General features: G+C 45.6%; 1 protein-coding gene and 2 long non-coding RNA genes across 5 annotated transcripts in view; 1 reads left to right on the forward strand and 2 right to left on the reverse strand.

Moving 5' to 3' along the window:
• Positions 1-650: 650 nt before the first annotated feature.
• Positions 651-12347, reverse strand: LOC143826330 (uncharacterized). Its single transcript, XR_013227046.1, has 2 exons — positions 12204-12347; positions 651-1042 (listed from the first exon to the last, which is right to left on the reverse strand). It is a non-coding gene; the product is annotated as an uncharacterized LOC143826330 (long non-coding RNA).
• A 99-nt stretch (positions 12348-12446) lies between these two features.
• On the forward strand, positions 12447-16542 carry LOC143826832 (uncharacterized). Its single transcript, XR_013227131.1, has 3 exons — positions 12447-12651; positions 14913-15011; positions 16116-16542. It is a non-coding gene; the product is annotated as an uncharacterized LOC143826832 (long non-coding RNA).
• Positions 16543-18502: 1960 nt separating this feature from the next.
• LOC143826829 (paired box protein Pax-6-like) overlaps positions 18503-23430 on the reverse strand; it is a 38836-nt gene continuing 33908 nt past the window's right edge. For 2 of the 3 annotated variants that reach the window (XM_077315906.1, XM_077315907.1), the window contains 5 exons: positions 22661-22743; positions 22400-22559; positions 21752-21849; positions 21478-21619; positions 18503-19651 (listed from right to left, as the gene is read on the reverse strand). In XM_077315906.1, coding sequence (XP_077172021.1) covers positions 19566-19651; positions 21478-21619; positions 21752-21849; positions 22400-22559; positions 22661-22743 — 569 coding nt within the window. In that variant the 3' untranslated portion in view covers positions 18503-19565. The remainder of the gene's footprint in view (positions 19652-21477; positions 21620-21751; positions 21850-22399; positions 22560-22660; positions 22744-23430) is intronic. The other variant, XM_077315908.1, reaches the window with a different exon arrangement.

Genomic DNA, 23430 nt, shown 5'->3' on the forward strand with positions numbered 1-23430 from the left:
TCCTTGGTGATCACCGAAGCCCGAGGCGGCACCTAGAAGGCCAGCACCACAGCTCTCCATGCCGTGGCGCTGGCCTCCTACGTACTGCTTCGGACATTGGTGATCGCCGAGGTGGCCAAACCAAGCCCTAAGCTTGCTAATCGGATTGTGGTGATACTGCCTAGAGAAACTTCCCAGGTTCTTAACCTGCTCCCTTCTCACCAATAATCTACAGGGAACATATTATCTCACTGCCCCACTCCTAGCCCCTGCCACAAGCTCCCTATCAATTCTGGCTGAGCCCAGAAACTGACTGGCAGTTTAAAGCATTCCTGGAGCAATTTGTGCCAAGGGGCCCTTGCGTGTAGGTAGTGATACCAGCTTGGCTGGACCCAGATCACGGTCACTGTGCCAGCAGATCTTAACTCACCCAAGGCAGTCCCCTTGCTATTGTCACCAGGATGTAGTTTTGAGTAGGCAGTGCCTGCATCACAGGGGCCACATGGATCATCTTGTTCCTGACTATCAGTGTCTTTGCAGGGCAGGGGCCCACTTTTCCAGTGAGGGAAATGGGTCAGTTTATCCAGCTGTTCTTCCCAAGCACAATCCATGTCTCTGCATCCCAAACCAGGGATGTTTCTGTGCTTCTAATAAGCGGAAGTCTACCTGTGTTACAGCAGGTATAGACACTTTATTTGGCTCACAAATACAATCTGAAGTGGGAACAGAAGGTATTCTTCAAACAAGCAGGGAAGAACCCTAACTGGAAGCATCACAGTTCATAGGTCATCGCTAAGCAGAAGGGTATTATCAGTTTTCACAATACTGGTTGGAGGAAGAGGGGTGCAGCAGGCAGATTTGCTCTCTGGTTCAGATGTTATCGGATTTGGAGATGGGAGGAGGAGAGGCTCGGAGCTGCTTTATCTCTGCATCACCCTACCCACCATCCTCTGTACCAGTGGGATTCGATTAGCACTGGTACAAGGGTTGGGAGAGAGGGGGAAAGAGATGTGTGCTCAAATTCTGACACAGTAGGCCAAAGAAGATGTCATTCCTCATGTCTCTAGAAGTAAAAGTAAAGAGAAAATTATGAGTAGACAAAAACAAAAACTCCTGGTTTTTTTTTTCTAAACAGCACAAGAAATTTGCAATTTAACCAGTTAAGCAAAACAACTTGCACACACCAACTTATGCTCCAGGAACCAGGGCTTCATCTCAATCGGTGGTTAGATGCCACACCTGATACATCAGCACACGGTATGTAATCTCATAGCCACAGTATTCACATATTCAAAATAGCATCTTGAGTGCTCTCCACAGCATGGTTCTAACCAGTAATGGCAAAGTCCACGGAAGTTTAAAGAACCACAAACTTAGTCATACCTCAAAGGAACCTTGGGGCTTCATTAACACTAGGCACAATGAGCTCTTGCAGTGAACAGAAACTGCAAGTTCATTGGTTTCTCCTTGCTTGCCTCTGTTCAAGTGGCATGTTTTGAGCTCTCTTGTTTTGTCAAAGGTTTGATGTGCTGCTCTTGGACAGGGTCTCCTCACAGTGACTGGAATTGGTTCTTCATTATTTTATGGATGTCAGCATAGTAGCATATGATTTTGAGAATCAATCAAGGCTGATTACTTTGATATAAAAGGAGTATATAAAGCAGAGTAAACAGAATAATTCAAGTGGGGAATGTATTGGCCCATTACAGGAAAAGAGGATCAAAAAGGAACTGCACCATAATCCATAATACATTTTCACACATACTGTTTTTTCCAAAGAGCAGCTCAGGATGCTAGTTTTCAACCACCAGCTGGGACCTGAAGTACTACCAGAATTACTACCACTGATCTTCAAGTTACAGAGACCAGTTCTCCTGGAGAAAGTGGCAATTTTGGAAGGTGGACATAGGCATTATGCCCCTCCGAGGCCCCTCCCCTTTCCCTCCTCAGGATCCAAGTACCTCCCAACTTAAAGTTGCCCAATCTAACTGTTTTTTTTGTGGTAGAGTGAGGAGATTGTTTGTGGTCGAGGGAGGTATTGAAGCCAAGTATTCTAGAACCTAGTTGGCCACTATCCCATACCGACCTTGTATGAGAATCAAATCAACAAGAAGCACACCAGCTTTTAATTTCCACAAATTCTTCACCAAGTAGACTGTCAAATATTTTGATAACATCTTTCTTCCATTTGGCACATGTTTTTTGTGAACACCTAGCCTGAAGAATTCCGAGGAAACTGAAAACCCTCATTCCTTTGTGAAATTTCAGTTGGTCCCAACAGAAAGTACAACATGGCTGCCACTCTTGAGTTTGTTGTATTTTCACTCAAGGACCACAATTGTTATTTCAGGTATTCATCAGCCAGGTACAGAAAGGGAGAATAATGTAGGGGTCATGTAATTTAAGAAACTAGCTTTTCTGTGAGATCTACCAAACACCTCATAACAACTTCAAGTCTGCACCATAGTTAAGTGTACCTGTATGGTGGGGAAACCTTCATTCTGCAATGATATGGCTGAAGACCTACTCTTCCATTATGTAAACTGAGCACCTCTCAATCGCTGATGTTTTTGTATAAACTAACACTTGATTAAGCACCAGGTGTTTCTGGGATTTATTTAACAGTAGCCCATTGGTTGCTGTAGTACAACAGGTGCTAGTTCATTGTTTAGTGTGGGTTTTAGTGCCTCACTGGGTAGCTGTGTTGGTCTGAAGCAACAGAACAAATCCAGTGGCACCCTTAACACCAACAAACTTTTATTCAAGGTATTAGAATTAAAGCATGTTGTAGCTGATACAACGGGCACTGGGGGAGGGGGGAGTGATTAAGTTAGAGAGAGCTTGGCATTGGGAAGAGTAGAGGGGCAGGTTGTCCAGTTTGCAAGGGCATGAGGTTGAATATTTATTTTATTTATTTTAGATTTATATACCACCCTTCCATACGGCTCTGTGTGTTGTATGGGGGGGTTGTAGTATGGTGAATGAGGGCATGGGTGTGGTGAGATGGGTGTTAAGAACCTGTAGTGTGGAATGATAGTTGAGTGTGGGAGAGGACTGACCTTTGGGAATTGTGGCATAGTGGTTACAGATGAGCTTTCCAGAGCCATGTCCTCAGATATGTGAAGGGAAAATCAGACTGGAGACTCTTCTTAGGGGGAGATTACATGGCAGCCAATTCCTCCCCATTCTGCGTTCAACCTCATTTCCCTTCTTGTGTGAATTAGACCACAGTCACTGAAATGTCCCCCTGCTCTACATGGGGTAGTCACAGTTCACCGGTGTCCACCCTGCTCCTTCTGTCTCCATTTTTTTACTGTTGATAAAATGTTATGTGCTCACATGCTTCTTTCACTGTTGCCCCTTAGAAGAAGAGCTGGATTTTTGTACCCTGCTGTTTACTACAAAAAGGAGTCTCAAAGTGGTTTACAAACACAAGAGACAACCTGTGAGGGATGTGGGGCTGTGAGAAGTCTGAGAGAACTGGGAATGGCCCACAGTCTCAAATGGCCTCAGGTGTCTCAAAGCAGTTTCCAATTGCCTTCCCTCCCCATAGCAGACTCCCCTTGAGGGAGATGGGGTAGAGAGAGCTCTGAGAGAACTGAGTGAGCCGCAGTCACCTAACAGGCCTCAGGTGTCTCTAAGCAGTTTAAAATCACCTTCCTTTCTTCTCCCCATAACAGATACCCTGTGAGGGAGGTGAGGCTGAGAGCTCTGAGAGAAAAGGGAATGGGCCACAGTTGCCCAGCAGGCCTCCGGTGTCTCTAAGCCAGTGGTTCTCAACATGGGGGTCGAACAACACTTTCACAGGGGTCACGGCAGGGTAAGCAGCTTGGCCATGAGGGGGCGCTGCCACTGTTGCCGCTCCTCCTGCTGGTGCCCGCGTTTGACCGCCAGCTGCTCCAGCAGTGCATCCAGCGCAGTCTCCCGCCAGGCACTCTAGGTGGTGGCGCAGCTCGGCAGGACAAGAGACAGAAACACCGAAAAAATGTATATACAATTACGAACAATGGAACTTCATGCCATTGGTCTGTTCTGGTTTAATTTCTGTGAAAGAACACTTGCATCATTTTATGGTTGAAGAACTGTATTAAAGGGTCACGGCATTAGGAAGGTTGAGAATAACTCTGCTCCATCCTCCAAATGGCAGCTTTAAATACTTGAAGATGGTTATCAAATCCCCTCTCAGTCATCTCCTCTCCAGGTTAAACAGACGAAGCTCCCCCAACATTTCCTCCTACGTCTTGGTCTCCAAACCCCTCACCATCCTTGTTGCCCTCCTCCGGACACGCTCCAGTTTGTCTACAACCCTCTTCAACTGGGGTGCCCAAAACTTAACACAGTACTCCAAGTGAGGCCGAGCCAGAGCAGAGTAAAGCGGTACCTTCACCCCCTGTGATCTGGACACGATACTCCGTTTGATACAGCCCAAAATCCCATTTGCCTTCTTAGCCACCAAGTCACAGTGCCAACTCATGTTCAATGTATGGTCTACTAAGACTCCTAGATCCTTTTCACACATGCTGCTGCCAAGACAAGTCTCCCTGTGATGAGCAAGACATCATTTCTCAACTTCTTGCCTACAAGTTGTTTCACATTTTAAAGCTGAAATCAATCCTTACCATCTACCGCATTTGTCTTGCAAATGTAAAAGCCGACAGTGGCTCGAATCCACACCCAGGGTGTTTTTGCTGTTTCACTGCTCTGCTTTCTAGCCCACATTTAACACATATACCCAAATAAGCATCTGAGAGAGACCTCCTAGTTTGCTTGTGGTTAAAGTGAGGTTTGTAATGGGGACTTTGCAGCTCAGCCTCTTTGTTATGTTAGCATTAAAATATTTTGTGTATCAATAACTAAGTTTCGCATTGGTCCTGTGGATTCAACACAAAGTCCAGGTTGACTCAGGGCTAACTGTACCTTGGTACAACCCTCACAGTTGTTACCCCAGCCTTCAACTGACTAAGACAGGTATAACTCTGCTTCCCTAGGCTGAGTGTTACAGGTTGGCCTAACCTTTCAGAGCTCTGAACCTAAGCAGGATCAGCACAGGCTAGTATTTGCGTGGGAGACCACCAAGGAAGTCCAGGGTCACTAAGCAGAGCCAGACAACAGCCAACCCCCTCCCTTGCCTTGGAAACACTACACGGTTGCCATAAGTTGGTTGCAACTTGATCATCATTTGCTCCGACCTGGATGGCGCAGGCTTGCCTGACCTTGTAGGACATTCAAGTTAAACAGGGTCAGACCTGGGGTAATATGTGGATAGGGGACCACCAAAGAATAGGGGGGGTCTCTGCACAGAGGCAGGCAATGACAAAACATCTCTGTTCATCTCTTGCCTTGAAAACCCTACTTGACAGCACTTTACACACACAACTCTGCTTAGATGCCACTGTACAGGCTGATGGCAGCCATTTGTTGTGGACCTCTGCCTGTGGAAAAGACTTTGATTCTGAGCACTCAGAGTGGGGAGCAAATGGTTTTTAGAGGGGACAGAGGGAACTTACAATATAGGCTATACAAGCACATTCTGGAAATGTGTGAAACAAGCAAAGACACAAATTTTAACCAGAAATCATCCTAACCATGAACAATGTGTTATAAAGCAGATTTAGAAGGTGGCAAATTAGTAAATCACAAATTAAAGTATTTTGTTAATTATTTTTAGAGGGTAGCCGTGTTGGTCTGCAGTAGAACAGCTAGATTAGAGACCAGTAATATCTTAGAACAATAGTCCCCAACCTTTTTATCACTGGTGTCCGGTCAACGCTTAACAATTTTACTGAGACCTGGAGGGGGGGTAGTTTTTGGCTGAGGAATGTCACCGCCACTGCCTGAACCCCTGCTCCACTTGCTTTCCTGCCAGCACCCCTGACTTCCCGCCACCCGCTGGGAGACAGCACCAACTGGATTTTGTGCCTCAGATGAAAGGCTCAGGCTGATCTTGAGAAAGAGAAAGACAAGTTAATAATTTCTTTTAAATATAGCATATACGCAGGCTCCATGGCAAAGCATATGCTTGCCATGCAGAAAATCCCAAATTTAATCCCTGCCAATTTCAGTTCAAGGTATCAGGAAGATCATGTGAATGATCTCCACCCAAGAACTTGCCAGTCCGAGTCAACCTTGAAAGGCCAATGTCTTGAACAGCCTGACTCGTATGAGGCAGTTCCATATGTGTGGTCAAGGTCAATCCTCATCAAGTGGGTGAAACTTCACCTCCCTCCCTCTCTAGCCCTCCTCTCCAAAGTCCTCCTCTCCAAAGTCAGCTGGTATCATATGTCGTCACCATGGAGAAGAGAGAATGAACAATGCAGGGAGCCACAAAAATAGAGGAAGAGGAATTGCGCATTCTACTGGAGTGGAAGGGATGGGGAGAGGGGGCATGGCAAGTGTGATTTGTGTTTTGATGCTGTATTATTTGCTGCAATTAGGATGTTTTACTGCAATCAGCCTTCAGTTGCCAGCCAACAAATCCTCTTGAGAGCCGAAAGGCAGGATACAAAATATGGTAATCATATAGGTGGACAGATCAAGACAGCTTGCATCTGTGCCAAGAGTTTGACAAAGCAAAGGTGGAAATAGTTTTTCTTGAACTACTTGGGACACTAAGGATGCCAATTGTGTTGAGGCATCATGAAAGCTGGTTTCCATATAATCCTACACCAACTGAATGCTTAGTCTATTTTGCAACCCACTCAGCTGCAGGGGCAGACTGACCATTTAACCACCAGGGAAATGTCCCAGTGAGTGCTACCCCAGAGGGCCAACAGCAACCAGGAGCATGCAGAGCCAAGCCTTGGCAAATCTGCCAGCACTCGAGGGACCACCTGGCTCTGACCTTCCTATTACAGTGATACCCTGGTAACAGCTCACCAGCTACCCCTATAAGACCACTGCCATGTGAGGGAGGAGGCCCTGGCTAAGTCCATTGCCCATTGCTGGTATCGCTGATTAGGACTGAACTGAGCAGCCTCAGCAGAACTAGCTTCTAACATCCAAGGGACCATTCAGCTTGGCTGGCTCCAGGCCCATTTGGCTTCTCAGTCTGCCTGCTCAAAAGCAGTTATTTCTATGTTGGTTAGAGAGGATAAGGAGAACACAATCCACACTCTGTTCTTGCCATGACACTCCAACCGCTCCATTTTGGCATGACATCCCTTCCCTGTGTGACAGTTGAGTGTAGTTGGTTGCAGGGATTGGTTGTTCCTTCTTGTAAAAAAAGAAAGAAAAGCGGGGAGGTAACATGCCATTGCATTAGTGTCGAAACGCTCTACAGCACTGAAAGATCAAAATTTAAAGGGGAGAAGAACTGAGGATGAGGTAGAGATTATCCACAGCACCCACAGACTGGTCAAGATGTGTTATTTTACTGTGCCAAACCAAGAGATAATTTATCAACTTCCTAAATAGCCTGCTACTTTAAGGTGCGCCAGATGTATTTCACAAATGGCCTGTACTGGTTCATCACACTAACCTTTATCTAAAAAATGTTCTAGGAGCCAGTGTGGTATTATGATTAGAGGGACCTTGGAGATCCAGGTTCAAATCTCCACTCTGTTATGGGAGCTGGCTGGATGACCTTGGGTCAGTCACTGTCTCTCAGCTTTCCCAACCTCACAGGGCTGTCGCAAGGATGAAACAGAAGATGGGCGATAGATGCTGTAAGCCACATTGGACCCCAATGAGGAGAAAAGCACAATATAAATACCTAAATATAGGGGATACATTTTACTTCATACCTATGTGGCAGAGTCTAAAAGAAAATGTTTTGGCAGGTAAACAAGACTCAATATAAAAAGAATGAAGTTTGAGTGCAGTGGCACCTGTAAGACCAATGAAGTTTTATTCAAGTTATATAAGCTTTCTTACCTTGAATAAAACTTGGCAGGTCTTGATAAAAAAAATAGTAGACTAGGCTTGCTAGCTCAGCATAAGGCTTAAGACACCCCAGCCTCTATAAGTCAAATATTAAGTTTTGCAGAAACACTGGTTTCAGAAAATTTACCTAGTTGAGCTTGATGCCCAGACTGGCTTAATCATAAACCTAATCCCATTCCAGTAAGAAATAAGTAAAGGCCAGTACCCAGTTTCAACCACATAGGACATAGAGGTTATAAGGTCTAATTTCAAAAACTATGCACAATGGGAATAATGAGACTAATAAATAGTATTACACACATCCCTAAATCATATCATAGAATCATAGAGTTGGAAGGGACCTCCTAGGTCATCTAGTCCAGCCCCCTGCACTATGCAGGACATCTACAACCCTATTGCTCATCCACGATATTGCTCATCCATGATTCAAACATGATTATAGTGTACATTAATGTATACTGTTGTATGAAATACGTGGATGGAAAACTTTAGTTGTAACTCTGTCCCACTGAGATGAGACATGACGTAGGGACTGCATATCATGAACAGGGGATAAAAAGGTGGACAGGACTGCCCTGTCCTTTCAGTCAGTTGTTCTCCCAATAGGGAAACTGACTCCTTTTGTTTGCAAATAAAATTTCCTTTCTTCTTTCACCCATTTCTACTCAAGTCTCTTGTCTGATGTGTTTTGGACTTAAAGAGACGCTTAGACAGTTGCAACAGAGGATTAATCCACTGAGCCAACAGTCTTAAAGGTGCCTCTGAACTTAAATTTTGTTCTGCTTCAGACCAACACAGCTATTCACCTGAAACTAAGACTCAATATGATTACTGGAAGCTGATACTTTGACACTGTAATAGATGCAGGGAAGTTTTAGAAGTTGTTGAGATTGTTAGGATTTCAGTCTGGAGTAATTTTTTTAAAAATTCCATATGGCTCAGGGCGGTTTACATACAACATGGGGGGATACATGGAACAAATTAATATAATATAAACCAATACAACAACAACAATCTAAATAATACAATTCCAGTGATTTTAAACAACAATATAACAGGAACAGAAACAGCTAAGGCCCTTAGAGAGGACAGACTGGTTCAGGCCATGGAGGGGATGTCTGAGGGGGGACCTGTTGTCGGTCTTAGGCAAATGCCTGGTGGAGGAGCTCCCTTTTGCAGGCCCTGCAGAATTTTGGGAGTTTGGACAGGGTCCTGATCTCTTCAGGGAGCTTGTTCCACCAGGTGGGGGCCAGGACTGAAACAGCTCTGACCCTCGTTGAGGATTGACGTGCATCTTTTGGGCCAGGGATCACTAGCCAGTTGGCAGTGGCAAAGCGTAATACTCTTTTGGGGGTAGAAGTGGAGTATAAGGTCTCTCAGGTACACTGGGCCCAGACTGCGTATAGCCTTGAAGGTAAGAACCAAAACCTTAAGCCTGATCTGGAATTCAATTGGGAGCCAGATTAGTTGTTGAAGTATAGGCCGGCTGTGAGATCTCCACGGTGTATTGGTGAGAATCCCGGCCACTGTGTTTTGCACCAATTGCAGTTTCCGGATCAAGGATAAGGGTAGGCCTGCGTAGAGCGAGTTGCAGAAGTCCACTCTAGAGGTGACCATTGCATGGATCACTGTGACTACATGTTCCGGTGCCAAGTAGGGCGCCAGTAGCTTGTCTTGGCGGAGGTGGTAGAAGGCCTGCCGCACTAATCTTGTGACCTGCACCTCCTTGGTAAGTGAGGTGTCGAGGATTACCCCCAGGTTTTTGGTGGAGTAGGCTACTGTTAGACGTACTCCGTCCAGGTTGGGTAGGCATGCTTCCTCGCTTGGTCCCTTCTTACCCAGCCACAGGACCTCCGTCTTTAAGTTTACTTCATTGTGTGACACTGGATCCACTGACAGTAGCAAAGCTGATTACTGCAAATAATAATGAGAGCAGCCCAGAAATTATTTATTAAAAGAAAGGATCAACTATTGCCAGTCATAAAATTACCAAATAACATGAAATGTTAAGATTTAAAAAATAGTGGTATTGATAAGGTTCACAAAGAACTCAGAACTGCCTAAGATTTCTGGAAGATGAAACCTAGATTTAACTAATGTTTTTCTCCCCAAATTAGCAATTTTCTGCTAATTTTATTCTCAGTGTTCTTCATCTGTTATTTGGTTACTTTTTTCTTTCTACAGAAAAAGTTTGAACTGTGTACATATGACTTTTTACCTGTAAATTGTATGCATATGCTATGCTTTGAATGCATTTCTATTTACAAACTTTATATAGTAACTTGAATAGACAAGTAAAAAAAAACAGTGTAACGGCCTACATGATAAGGGATGAAAGTGATTTAGTAGTGACACTTGTGCAGAAAAGTTTGAAGCTGGATGTCAAAAAGCATCTTTAGTGAGTTTCTGTTCTACCTATATACTGCAAAGATACAACAAACTTCCAACACTGTCCTCTTACAAAGAAACTGACCCTGGACTTCCTATACTGGAATAGTTGGTTGCTAAGTGACCTCTTTGCCTAATGTTATACAGTTTTGTTTTTAAAAGACCAGTAGAAAAACACATTATACGAAAACAACTCTGTTACAACTGGGATACATGCAAGGGAACTGGGAGTTCTACCAAGGAAATAAAATACAGCTGGTAGTATATTAGGTATAAATTTATATAGTGGAAAAGACAGGAGAGGACAAGAGAAGATGGATTGACCCAATAAAGGCAGCCATGGTCCTCAGTTTGTAAGATCTAGTCAAGACCTCTAAGCAATGGAGGTTATTAATTCAGTAGGCCACCATGATTTGGAAGTGAGGTGATGTCACTTAATGCACACAATGAGAAAGTAGAGACCATGGCTCTAAAGCAGGGGTAGTCAAACTGCGGCCCTCCAGATGTCCATGGACTACAATTCCCAGGAGCCCCTGCCAGCATCCGCTGGAGGGCCGCCATTTGACTACCCCTGCTCTAAAGAAACACACCTGGAAGCCCTTTCCATATTTCAAGGAATGACAGAAGCTACTCAAACTGGATGGAAGCCTCGATCAATAATTAGGATCAGTTCTAGGGCTGTCAACTGGCCAAGGTGAAGAAAATATTAGTACTACTACTAATAGTAAAGTTTTGATTGTGCCACTAAAGTTCAATCTGCAGGAGTTTGTTTGGCATGGCTGCAGTCTGAAAATTAACAGGTGATTATGACTGTGAAAGTTGGACCATAAGGAAGGCCGAGCGTCAAAGAATTGAGGCTTTTGAACTCTGGTGCTGGAGAAGACTCTTGCGAGTCCCTTGGACTGCAAGGCGAACAAACCGGTCAGTCCTAGAGGAGATCAGCCCAGACTGCTCCTTAGAAGGCCAGATCCTGAAGATGAAACTGAAATACTTTGGCCACCTCATGAGAAGGAAGGACTCCCTGGAGAAGAGCCTAATGCTGGGAGCGATCGAGGGCAAAAGAAGAAGGGGACGACAGAGAATGAGGTGGCTGGATGGAGTCCCTGAAGCAGTGGGTGTGAACTTAAATGGACTCCGGGGAATGGCAGAGGCCAGGAAGGCCTGGAGGATCATTGTCCATGGGGTCGCGATGTGTCGGACACGACTTCGCACGCAACAACAAAATAGCTGCATGCCAAGTCTCTGTGCAAGGGGCTTAAGATAGCAAACCTAGTTGAAACCTTTCTTTAAAAAAAGGGATCCGGCTCTGGTATTTTTAACAGAGGCACACAGCAGTTTACATTTCCCCTAACACGGACAGATGCAATGAGGAAAAAAAACATTAGCAACTTATTTTGGGACAGAAGCAATGAAACAGACATTACCTACAGCGCTAAATTTTGGGCCCCGGGCTTCTTGTCCAAAGATAACGAGGCAGAGCCAGTAAAAGCGGTGAAACACGCAGGTCACCTCGGCAGCTCCACAGGAGATACGAACCCGGGAATCACACCTGGCGCCTGAAGGGGCTCTTCCCTTTATTAAACGCGCTTCTTGCCTTTCCCTGGGCATCTGTGTGCTGCCCTCGGGGGAATCGCCCGACAGCGCCGCTCAGCCTGGTGGAGAGCTGGAAGTTGGGCCGAGCCTGGATACTTCCAGCAGGAAAGCGGCCGGCCGGGCGGCCGGTTGAGTAAGAGCAACGGGATTAAGGCGACGGGGCGGATTCCAGCAAACTTGGGGGAAACGAGACCTCGAGAGCTTACTGGAGTTAGAGAAGAAAGCTCTCAGGAGCCACCCAACGATGCCGGTCTCCACGATCGAGGGGCGGAATCGAGCAGATCCCAGCAAGGATCCCTCCCCCCTGCAATTCGGAGCAAGCGATAAAACCCTCCCTCCTCCCCCGCCGCCCCTCATCTTACCCCGTTTCTGCCTCCTGCCCTTTGCCGCTCTTCGCAGCCGAGCGGCGTCAGGCGGAGCCCTTTAAAGTCCGCCCGGGGCTCCTCTGCCCTCCCCCCCCCCCCTCAGCCGACGGGGTGTGGCGGGAAGCGGGAGTCCTGCAAAGCTTCCTGTTGGGGGGGAAGTGAGCTCAGAGCCCACCGAGGGAAGCGCCGCTCCGGCTTGTAAACAGGAAGCAGCCGCTGGGGGGGGGGGAGGCTGGGGGTCCTGGGGGCAGCCGAGGGCAGGGTGGCCGCAGCGGCCTCCGGTACACAAGTCTCCGTGGCCGCGGGAGCCCGGCCGTCTTGGCTGCCGAGATCATGTCTCATGGGCGAGACCCCGCCTGCCAGGACTCGGGTGGGCCAGCCCTCCCCTCCTCTCCTCTCCTCTCCTCTCCTTCCAGTGAAATTAAACGCTGCTTAATACAAATTGGTAATTGTTGCCCGAGCCATCCCAAACCGTTCTTAGACGCAAGTACTATTTTATTCAATAAGGTTTATTCAGTAGGGCTTCTGCAGGCTAATTGGTTGCAGACGAATTAATCTCTGCATGTGCTGTTATTGCAAACCGATTTGGGTGAGGTAATGCAGATGCATATGGAAAACCGGTCACAAGCGAAAAGAGAAAACAGTTTTTGAATGGTTGTGTGCATTATAAAAGAGCACTGATTGGTTAACTATGGAAATGCATAGACATATTTTTCTAAATGCTAGATTGCATCTGGTTGTGCATCCATTCTGCCTCCTGAAGGGTAATTGACCCTTTCCCCTTCCCCTCCCAAATTGGGATGAGGGGAGCCAGAGACCCAGTGTGGCATGACAATTACAGTGTCAGAGGCAGCCCTGGGCCAGTCAGCTTCAAATCTCTGCTTTGCTGCAGAAGCCTGCCCAGTGCCCTCGGGCCCATCGCTCTCCTCCTCAAGGACCTTACGAGGTGGTTGTGGGAAGTATAGGATAGAAGAGGGGAGAATGATGTGATAAGCCATTTGAAGCCCCACAGGAAGAAAAGGAATTAAAAATGTTTCCCTCAAATAAAAATGCTCTAGCTAGCCCCTTCTCAGTGAAGCTGATGCCCACAATCCTGCAGTGGAAACGTTACTGTCAATTGGGCTGTACAGCAGCTATGACCATGTAATTCCTCCAAAATGTTGTGGGAATGATTATGAATATATCTTTGTACAGTTTGATGCATGCATCTGTGTGCATCGCAAGACTGTTGCACGCTTGGTGCCTGGCAGCTGAATGCATGAAGTGATTGTATCGGAAAGCAATGAGTTTCAGATGATGAGGTCACTGTTCTAACTGGTCTATTTGCCTGTGGCCTATTTAAAAAGGGGGGGGAGCAATTGCTTCAGGATCTACACATTAATCAGCACTCAGTGTCTGAAGTGACCAGCTTCAGCTCCTTTTATTTCCAGGATCATAAATCTGGGCAGTGAAAATGTAAACTAGAAGTACTGGGATCCAGCTTGCACTTTTAATGAACATATAGCCCCAAGGATAGCCAGCCTGTTTGGCCTGAGTGTTCAACTCATCTCCTTGTGAAAATGTTGGTGTGCCAGTAGACTGGGGTGAGGTTGTACATGGCCACACACAGACAGCAAATTAGGGTTGCCAGCCTCCAACTGATCTTCCAATGATAATTACCAGAGAGAAAATGGCTGCTTTGCAGTGTGGCCTCTATGGCGCAATAGTTTCCTGAGGTCCTTCTGCAATCCAAACCCTGCTTTCCCCAGGCTCCACCTCCACAATCTTCATGTATTTCCTAACCCAGAGCTGGCATCCCTAGAGGTCCTGTTCTCCTCAAACATGGTTGGTGGATATGCAGGTCTGGGAAGTGATTAGGACATAAGCCATAACCACATTCTGCCACACTAATAACCCCACATGCTAACATCAGGGACTCAGCAGTTGCTGGGAGGCAGAACTAGCCCTACAAGTGCCAAGCAGAATAATTTGTCATGCTTTTGTCTGGCACATGTGCTAGGTGTTGCCTAGTTTGATATAATCCATTAACTCCTTTTCTTGTCCTTGTTTTTACACCCTTAGATAGTCCAGTAGTTTAGCTCAGTGGTCCCCAACCTTTTTGTCACTGGGGACCGGTCAATGCTGGAAATTATTACTGAGGCCCGGGGGGGGGGGGGTAGTCTTTTGCCAAGGGACGTTGCCACTGCCACCTGAGCCCCTGCTCCACTTGCTTTCCTGCCGGCGCCCCTGACTTCCCACCGCCCACTGGGGGGCGCTGCCAGCAGCAGCTGCGCAGTGCCACGCCAAGGGGGGGCCCCATGGTGGCTGCTGGAGAGCACCAAAGGTGAACCGGCTGCAGAGTGGCAGGTCAGCCCCCAAGGTAGCAGCTGGGGAGGAGGATGAGGAGGAGCTGCGGCCCGGTACCAACTGATCCACAGACTGGACCTGGGGTTGGGGACCGCTGGTTTAGCTGATAACCCTGCTGGACTAGAAAGCCCAACCAACAACAGAAAAGTTTCTGATAGGTAGTATTATCATTTTTATTTTTAGATGCCACTCATTTGAGATTCAAAGTCCACTGAAAATGGCAGAACCCCATTCACTGCAGTGTTGCATTTTGTACCTACTTTTCTCTCATTTTTGGAAAAAAATCTTAAGAGATGTCAAGTTCTGATTTTAAGATGATTTTATGAAAAGTTTTGTTCACATCTAATTTTTCTTCCAAAGATAGAAAAAAGGGCATGAACACAAGATGCAGTGAGAAGGAAGTGAACATTCAACCAGCCCTCTCATAGTCTGAGTGCTTGTGGTGGCCACTTCACAAATGTAAGTCATCACAATGTTGTGCACTTGTCAAATGTTGAACATGTAGTGACTGGGAATATGTGTGTCAGCGTGGTATACGTGTGGGCAAGAAGGTGCTGTAGCGGGCTGTATATAAAGTCCTGTGTTCAATTCCTTCACAGAATGGGAATGAACAATGGGGTAATGTCAGCTGGTTTATACTACTTTCAACAAGCGTTTAGATGGACTCTTCCCATCATTTCTATCCTTTACAAGAAATGTGAGCACACCATGTGGACAGATTATTATGACATTGGAAACATTCCTGACTGCAGATTGTGGGAGAAAAGATCAGGTGTCTTCTAAAAATGGTACTTTGCAGTAGGCCCCGAGAGAATCGACACATGTTCTCCCACAGTCCTTTGGTCCAGTTCCCAGGGAAGCTGGCATATATTTCTCCTATAATTTTTTTTTAATCAAATCTTCAAGGACATTTTCTACAGAATACTGCACTAGCTCTCAGGTAAAGAAAGAAGTATTCTCCACATTAAAAATCTTTTCCTAAAAGGAATGGCAGTTTTCTCCTACAGTCCTTTGCTCCAGTTTTCAAAAGTGCACACGGAAGACACATTTCTCCCACAATCCTTTGCTCTAATGAAGTTGGTACTCTGAGAATTTGTATTAATTCATCCCCCCAGTCAATATTGGCATACAAAACACACATAAAAAGTGGTCCCACACCCTTGGCCAACGGCCTCCAACCGCTTCCTTCAGGCAGGTGCTCCAATTTCAGGAGGGTGTGGTGTTTTGTGGTTCTCACAAGTTGCTGTTGAGAGGGAGAATTTGTGAATAAACAGGAACTAAGAATAGATCCAACCATGAAAAGAAAGACTCAGCAAACACATACCTTTGGCAGAAAATTGTTCAACATCCTTCATTACTGGGGGGGGGGGCACAGATTAAGGGTCTAAAATTTGGTGGGAATATTCCCCCTCTCTGGCAATCCTAGTTCCTGTTCATTTTAGGAACAATGTGTTTACGGACAACAATCTTGAGTCAGGTAGAAATTTAGCTGATGCATTCTTATCCTTCAAAATTAAGGTGGATGAATAGTAACAGCTTTGCCTTTGAATTTCTGCCCTATAGTGAGATGCTTAGAAACACAGCAGATGATATCCTTACAAAAGAATTGAACGGGGAGAACAATACTCCATCATCTTATTTCAGGCTCCTACCCCCTGCCATCCTTTATCACAGTATAAACTCTTATACTGGTGATGTGGAAGTTGATGACAAAATAAGCAACTTATGTTATCTCTGTGTGCTAGTCAGTGGGATATTTTAAAATGGATGTCATGAAAGAAAGTGGTAAGTCTGTGGGAAGCCGTGGGACCTCCCAACACACTGTTTTGCCATAGTGTTGGGGCCAAACTAGACATGACAGCATCCTCGTGGCCATTGTGAAGCCTTGGAGCCATTTTAAAGTGATTTAAAAATAGTGGGCGGCTTGATCTGGATTGAGCCCACATTTTTCAAGTGCCCATGCTTCTTCAAGTGCCAAAGCCATATGCAGCCATTTTGCCACTTGATAAGGCTTGGGAGGGAGCATGTCTCAACATGCTGTGCTGCAGATCTACTGCAACATTTTGAAATCATTTTAAAATGACAGTGGCATCATCATAGCAGTGTGAGGATGCCATCATATCTAGTCTAGTTTTAATATTTCAATAATAGTTTTAGTATTTAGGAGGCCAATACAATCCTATTTTGCTGCACTTCTCCAAACACAACCAAATTCTGAATCCAGAATCCAAATAAAACTCTTTCTTTCTTTCTTTCTTTCTTTCTTTCTTTCTTTCTTTCTTTCTTTCTTTCTTTCTTTCTTTCTTTCTTTCTTTCTTTCTTTCTTTCTTTCTTTCTTTCTTTCTTTCTTTCTTTCTTTCTTTCTTTCTTTCTTTCTTTCTTTCTTTCTTTCTTTCTTTCTTTCTTTCTTTCTTTCTTTCTTTCTTTCTTTCTTTCTTTCTTTCTTTCTTTCTTTCTTTCTTTCTTTCTTTCTTTCTATGTTATTTGGGTCACATTTTACCAACAATTTTGAACACAGTACAGCCCTTACCTAGCCAAGAACCACACAGCTCTCTGCTGCTCAACACCCTAAACCACAGGCATTGCTGTTTTTCCTTCTCATGCGCATAAGGAAAACAAACCACAAAAAGGGGCTTGTAGGGCAGGAGGAGTCTCACTAAGCAAAGTATCACACATATATAAATGTACTGTTGTACAATGAAACATGGGAGGGCAGAAAGATCTGTATGTGCAATAAGACGTATAATCTTTAGCAGCTGCCACTAAGGGCTTTGCATGCAGACAATACAAAGGTCAATGCTCTGAAGCCCACCACGTATAATCATCCTGTATGTAGTCTCAAAAACTTGGCATTCTGCTTCATTTTATGAACCTTCCCAAATCTGCTAAAGGCTGCTAGTCCAGATCTCTCTTTTGTGTTTTATGATGTACCTAAATTTTGTGTGTGTGTGAGAGAGAGAGAGCGAGAGCTGTTTCTCAGGGGTAAATATACTTTACAATGTACCCTGCTCAGGAATATCTATGTATGATGTGTCAATGCACATGACCATGATTTGGGGCAGATAGCAGTGAATTATGGGCTTTTCTTCTGTTGGTTTTGCTCACCTCAACAGCCTTCTCTTTCTCTATCCTACTCAACTACTGCCATTTCTACTGCTTCTTCCAAGCTTCACTTTGAGGCAGTTTGCAACTCCCTTCTTCCTGGGCTCTTACTGCACCATTTGGCCACATGCACTGAGGGTTATGTATAGGTTTGTACAATAGGACAAAGAATGGTGCCCCAAGACTTTCAGGTAGGTAAACTGGTACAGCGGTATGTTTAAGCCCCTTCTTCCCATGTGCCACAGGCCCAGTCTGATTTGGGTCCACACATGCTTGGAAATTAAACGCCTAAACCATATCTGTTGAGGGTCCCTCTAGCCACAACACACACTTTGTAATGTGTGTACTGGCCCTGAGAGGGATTAATCTGTTGGTGGTCAATAGATTCAGAAGGGACTGAAGAAACTGCTTCTTTACTCAGTGAACAATTTAATTGTGGAACTGAATGGCTGTAGTGATGGCCACAAGCATAGATAGCTTTCAAAGGGGATTAGATAGATTTAAAGAGGACAGGACCATAAATGGCTACTAGCCATGGTGACTAAAGAAAATCTTCATAAAGGAAGTAAACTGTGGAATACCAGTGCTAGGAGGCAACTTCGGGGTAGGCCTTGGCCTCTATGTCCTGTTTCTTGGCCTTCCAGGACAACTTGTTGGCCACTGGGACAGCAGTATGCTGGACAAGATGAACCAGCAGTCTAATCATGCAGGGCTCTATGTTTTATTTGCATTACACAAACAAGATGAAAAGATACAGTTGTTATTTACACAGGTCATTTATTAACACACTTGAAAACACAGTCTGAAACAACAAGTAGTGTGTATGTGTGTGTGTTTGCGTGCGTGTATTGAGATGTGTAGAACAGAGGTCACTAGCCCTCTGGGATCCAAGTGAAACCCAGCTAAGTGAATTCCATGCAGGGAAGGAAAGAGGTGCATTAAAGAAAGTGAGAGAGGCCAAAGTGATAGGCGGATTGGTTAAAGGGCAATCTTGCAGGGAGAACTCCCACCGAACACACCCAGGAAGCACCCTTCCCAATCTGTTGGTGGGCGCAAGAAGCCGTGTACAAACACCATCTATTCCATGATGCTCTAGGTGGGTAAAAGACAGGAAAAGTTAGTGCTTTCTTCCGCACAATCCTTTGCAGCAAAGGATATTGGCAATTCTTGCAACAGCATAGTAAAACTTTGCAACAGCATGGAATGAAATTAATGCTTCAGGTTCCTCCACAGAATCTTTTGCTTGTATTTTTTCCTTCTCTGCCAGTTCTTTCCAAAGAATTGTAATATATTGTTCAGTTTTCCCCTACCTGATATGAGCTCTAGCTTTCAGCTTTCCTTTTTGAATGGTTCTTTTATTTTAGGCTTCTATTGTTATTTGTATCCCTTCCCTTTATATGCTGGAAACTTGCTGGTCTATGATTGTATTGAATAAATTGAGGTGATGTATCAGTTCCTCAAGGGAGGGAGGATGTTGATTCCCCCCCCCCCCACACACAATTTCTTTGTGCTGGCTCCTGAAAGAAGTTGGCTTTCTTTCTTTTCCCATCATTTGTGGCAGCTTTTTCCAGTCCTCACTGCTTTCTTCTAGGAAAAGAAGGGTGGACAAGGAAGGGAAGAAGAAAATCATGGGACAGGATGGTGAACAGGGAAGGGACAAACAACTGAGGGACTGTCCTTCTTCCCCCATGGGGGCTTGAGTGCTCACACTGAAGGGAAAGGATAGGGCTTGGCCCCAACAAAATACATGGAAGCTTAACATAGATACATGAAGTTGCGGAAGGCTTCCCCTCTCTACTGTTCCCTATTGTGACCCATAGCTCTTTTAACCCTGTGGAGAAAAAAGGCCCTTCCTCTTCACTCATCTCCCACTTTTCTTCTACCATCTGCTTTCCATCTTCATGTCTTTCTTCACTGCAGTCTTGGCCAATACTGGGAAAGATCAGGGTCCCCACCTGGGACTTGCACAGGAACTGACACTCCAGGAGAGATTAACCCTAGAAAGAGAGAAAGGAAGAAATAATCAAGAATCCCAAAGTGATCTGTTATTGTGCTTTATGGGTTTTCTGCCGGTGCAAAATGGCTGTGCTGGGGTCCTGGGACCTATATGCAAAAAGCTATGTGGGATGGGCCGTAATGATAAAGCTGGCGAGACTGAATGAAAAAGCTGGCTGGACCCCACCCTATATCCTGCCTTTCTGCTATCACAGAGAGGACAGCAAACATGGTTTCTAAGAGGTATCCCATCCAGGCAGTGAACAAATATAGATCTACCTGGATTCAGCAAAGGACCATGAGCCTTCAAATCATACTCTGGGCCCATAAAAATAACAACAAATAGGCTTCAAAATGTAGCATATCACTCTATTAATAAACAAACAAGTGAAATAAAAACTGTGTTCAGTTTAGTTTGAATTTCAGTTGTAGAACTGTATGTGTTTCTGCTGTATATGGGGTGGTGTTGTTATGCTTAGGGTTACTAACCTCCAGGTAGCACCTGGAGATCTCCCTCTATTACAATTTATCTCCATTCTACAGAGCTCAGTTCCTGTAGAGAAAGGGTGAGCTGTATGGCATTTTACCCACTGAGGTCCCTCCCCTTCCTGAATTCAGGAGAGATCGGATGTGTTTAAGGTGGTATGGCAGTATGCCCTTCCCTTCCCAAAGTTTGTCCTCCCCAACTCCCCCCCCCATCCCCAAGTATTTCCCAACCCAAAGTTGACAACCCTACTAGTTTGCCCCCACAAAAATATCCTGAATGCTGACAAGACAACAATTGTTATCTGAAGAAGTCTGAAGAAGGAGCATGGCAGTTCTCAAGGTCATGGAAAAAAGTGAATCCATCGTTCCTAAAAGTCCTGCCAAGCTCTGTAGGGTTCAGGGCACTCTGGCGTTAGCACTGCCAGGTCTGCATATCAGAGGAGAGGATTACAAGCTATCCCAGTAGGCATAAGAACCCATGATCCTCCTGGTTTGGTGGACAGCCAATATGTTGCCACCAAGTGATGTAAAGACTTGCTGGTGTACTGAGTTTTCTTATTCTGGGTCACATTGCTGAGATTATAGATCTTTCCTTCAAAGCCCTCCAGGTCCCCAGGCTTTGGAGTTCCTCAGAGTTCCAGAAGTCCACATTAAAGATAGGGTTACCAACCTCAAGATGGAGCCTAGAGTTCTCCTAGAATTAAAACTGTTCTCCATACTACAGAGATCACTACTCCTGGAAGATCACTTGCTTTGGAGGATGAATTCTATGGAAGTGCTCTCCAGCATGGTATTTATGGGTGCTATGGTACGTTTGGTGTTTTCTGGTGCTCACTTTCTCCCAAAAAACCTCTTATCCTCAAAGCAAATAGTCTGATCTAGCTTTCCTCTATTTCACTAGAGTAGGACTCAAAGAATCATAGAATTGGAAGGGACCTCTCGGGTCATCTAGTCCAATAAAATGTAGAAAATGCACAACTACCTGGCCATCCTCAGTGACCCCAATACCATGCTCAGACTCCACCTGTTCCTAGCTACCAATCCTTGTTGTGTGAGCCCAGCTCCACCCCCAGGGTTGCCAACTTCCAAGTGGCATCTGGAAGTTTCCCACTATTTTAATTGATCTCTAGACAACCCAGATATTCCTCTTACAGAAAATGGCTGCTCTAAATGATGAATTCTATGGCATTATACCTTGCTCAAATCCCTCCTTGCAAACCCTGCCCTTCCCATGCTCCATCCCCCCCACCCCCAGTCTGCTGGTATTTCGCAATCCAGAGCCAGCAGCCCCAGCCCCATTTGATTTGCTCCCCATTCACAGTCGCTTTCATCCTTCCATTACCGGTAGAGGCCCCGTTGCTGGAACTCAGGTTATGAGAAGGGAGCTGGGAAGGTGGGTAAGAATCATAGCTCCGCACAGACGAGCTTCCAGGCAGCATGCAGGAATAAGACGACGGCTGGCTAGCCACGGGAGGCACTGCCTGCTATGGAGGGCAAAATGAGATACGGCGGAGGGGGGGGGGAGTGGAGATTAACAAAAATCAGGAGGATCAACAGTTGCCCTCCCCAGTCTCCCTCCCCCTGTTTTGGCCTTTGCTCATCCTTTAAAAACTCACCTGGATAGGGAGGCTGTTGGCCATGGAGAAAGTAGGTAAGGGTGGAAGGGCACCATAGTTGTTGCTGAGGGCACTTTCTGTATGACTCAACATAGTGCCTGAAAAGAATGAAGAGATGGGGTGTGACACAGGGTGGGAAACTACTAAATTCCCAGGGAAAGGGCTGTGATCTTGGTGGTAGTGCTTCTAGGGTAGAGTTGATCAAACTGTGGCTTTCCATGGGCATCTGGAGAGCTACTTTTTGGCCAACCTTGTCCTAAGGGACATAGTCACAGATGGGTTTCCATACAAGTTAACAATAGTGCACGGCCTCAAATTGTGAGGAGCTATTACATTAAAAAAAAATTAAACTGCTAAATTACCCTTTGGGAAGTTAATGCTATGCATCTCATTGAATTGCAGCTAACTTACGGCACCCACAGCAAGGGGCTTTCAAGGCAAGTGAAGTCTGCCATCCACTGCCACCTGTACTTGACTTCTGAAACCTGACAATACCAGGCTACACCATGCCCCCTTCCTTCCAGGTAAGGCTATGGGCCTTCTTAAATTTAACACGTAGCATGTCTTAATTTGGCCCTGGATGTAGTTCCTTGCTGAGTATAACCCCTGAAATAGACATGGGGGGTTGACTGAGTCCTTGGCCCCTACCTGATCCAGTACGTTGTGGGAGGGACTGATAGACGCTGCTTCCCCCAGTGCCAAAACTGCTGTTTATGGTCAGGTGTCCCCCAGCACCCCCTGCTTGGCGCCTCTGGTTCCGCAGTTTCTCCTCCCGGCGCCATTTGGCACGGCGGTTGGAGAACCAAACCTGGAGGAACAATGGAAAGTAACCAAATACCAAGAGACAGAAAGGGATCTTTTACAATTTCCCTCTGTCCCAACCAAGCTATACCGTCCGTTTCCCATTACCTGAATCCGGGCCTCCGGAAGATCGATTTTTGCTGCCAAGCGTTCACGGGCAAAGACGTCGGGGTAATGAGTGCGCTCAAATTCTGAAGAACATTGGGGATAGGGGGAGTCAATCTCAGGAAACAACTGGCATCCATTACCAGTCCCCCACAACTTGACAGATATCTGGGGACAACCTGGCACCTGTCTTTGGGGTACTGTCCTTCCCACCACCAGCCTGCACTTAGTGAAATTTTTGAAAAATACTCCCAAAGTCTGGTAAGCTTCAGTTACTACAGTTTAATCATTACACAGATGTAGTTTCTGTAAAGTTATGCCTTTAATGTCAAAACAGTTATAACTTGCAAGTTATATATGTTGTGGGTTCATGAATGCTTTTGTACTGTGCTAAGAACCTGTATTGTATTGCCATTTCTCTGTTTACAATGTAAACTGCCCTGAGCCAAAAGGGGGTGGTGGTATATAAATATAAATAAAATTACTTTTACTCATTTTGGTATTCCTAATTATGTCAATTAAAGGCATTGCATTATCGCTTCCATTCCTTGCCCACTCCTCTGTTGGATGGGAATGGAGAACCAGGGAAGTGCACCCTAGCGAAAATGTTGGATCCCTTATTACGGGGGTCATCAACCCCTGGTTCACAGCCTGCAAGACCCTCGGCAGTGGGCTGCGGCGCCCCCCCCCCTCCGCAAGAAGCTCACCAGGCTTCGCGCGCCTCACCATTGCCTACTTGGTCCAGGAGTGACAGTCGGAGGGGTGAATCAGGA

The sequence above is a fragment of the Paroedura picta genome, chromosome 16, assembly GCF_049243985.1.
Source record: "Paroedura picta isolate Pp20150507F chromosome 16, Ppicta_v3.0, whole genome shotgun sequence".
NCBI classification, from domain to species: Eukaryota; Metazoa; Chordata; class Lepidosauria; order Squamata; family Gekkonidae; genus Paroedura; species Paroedura picta.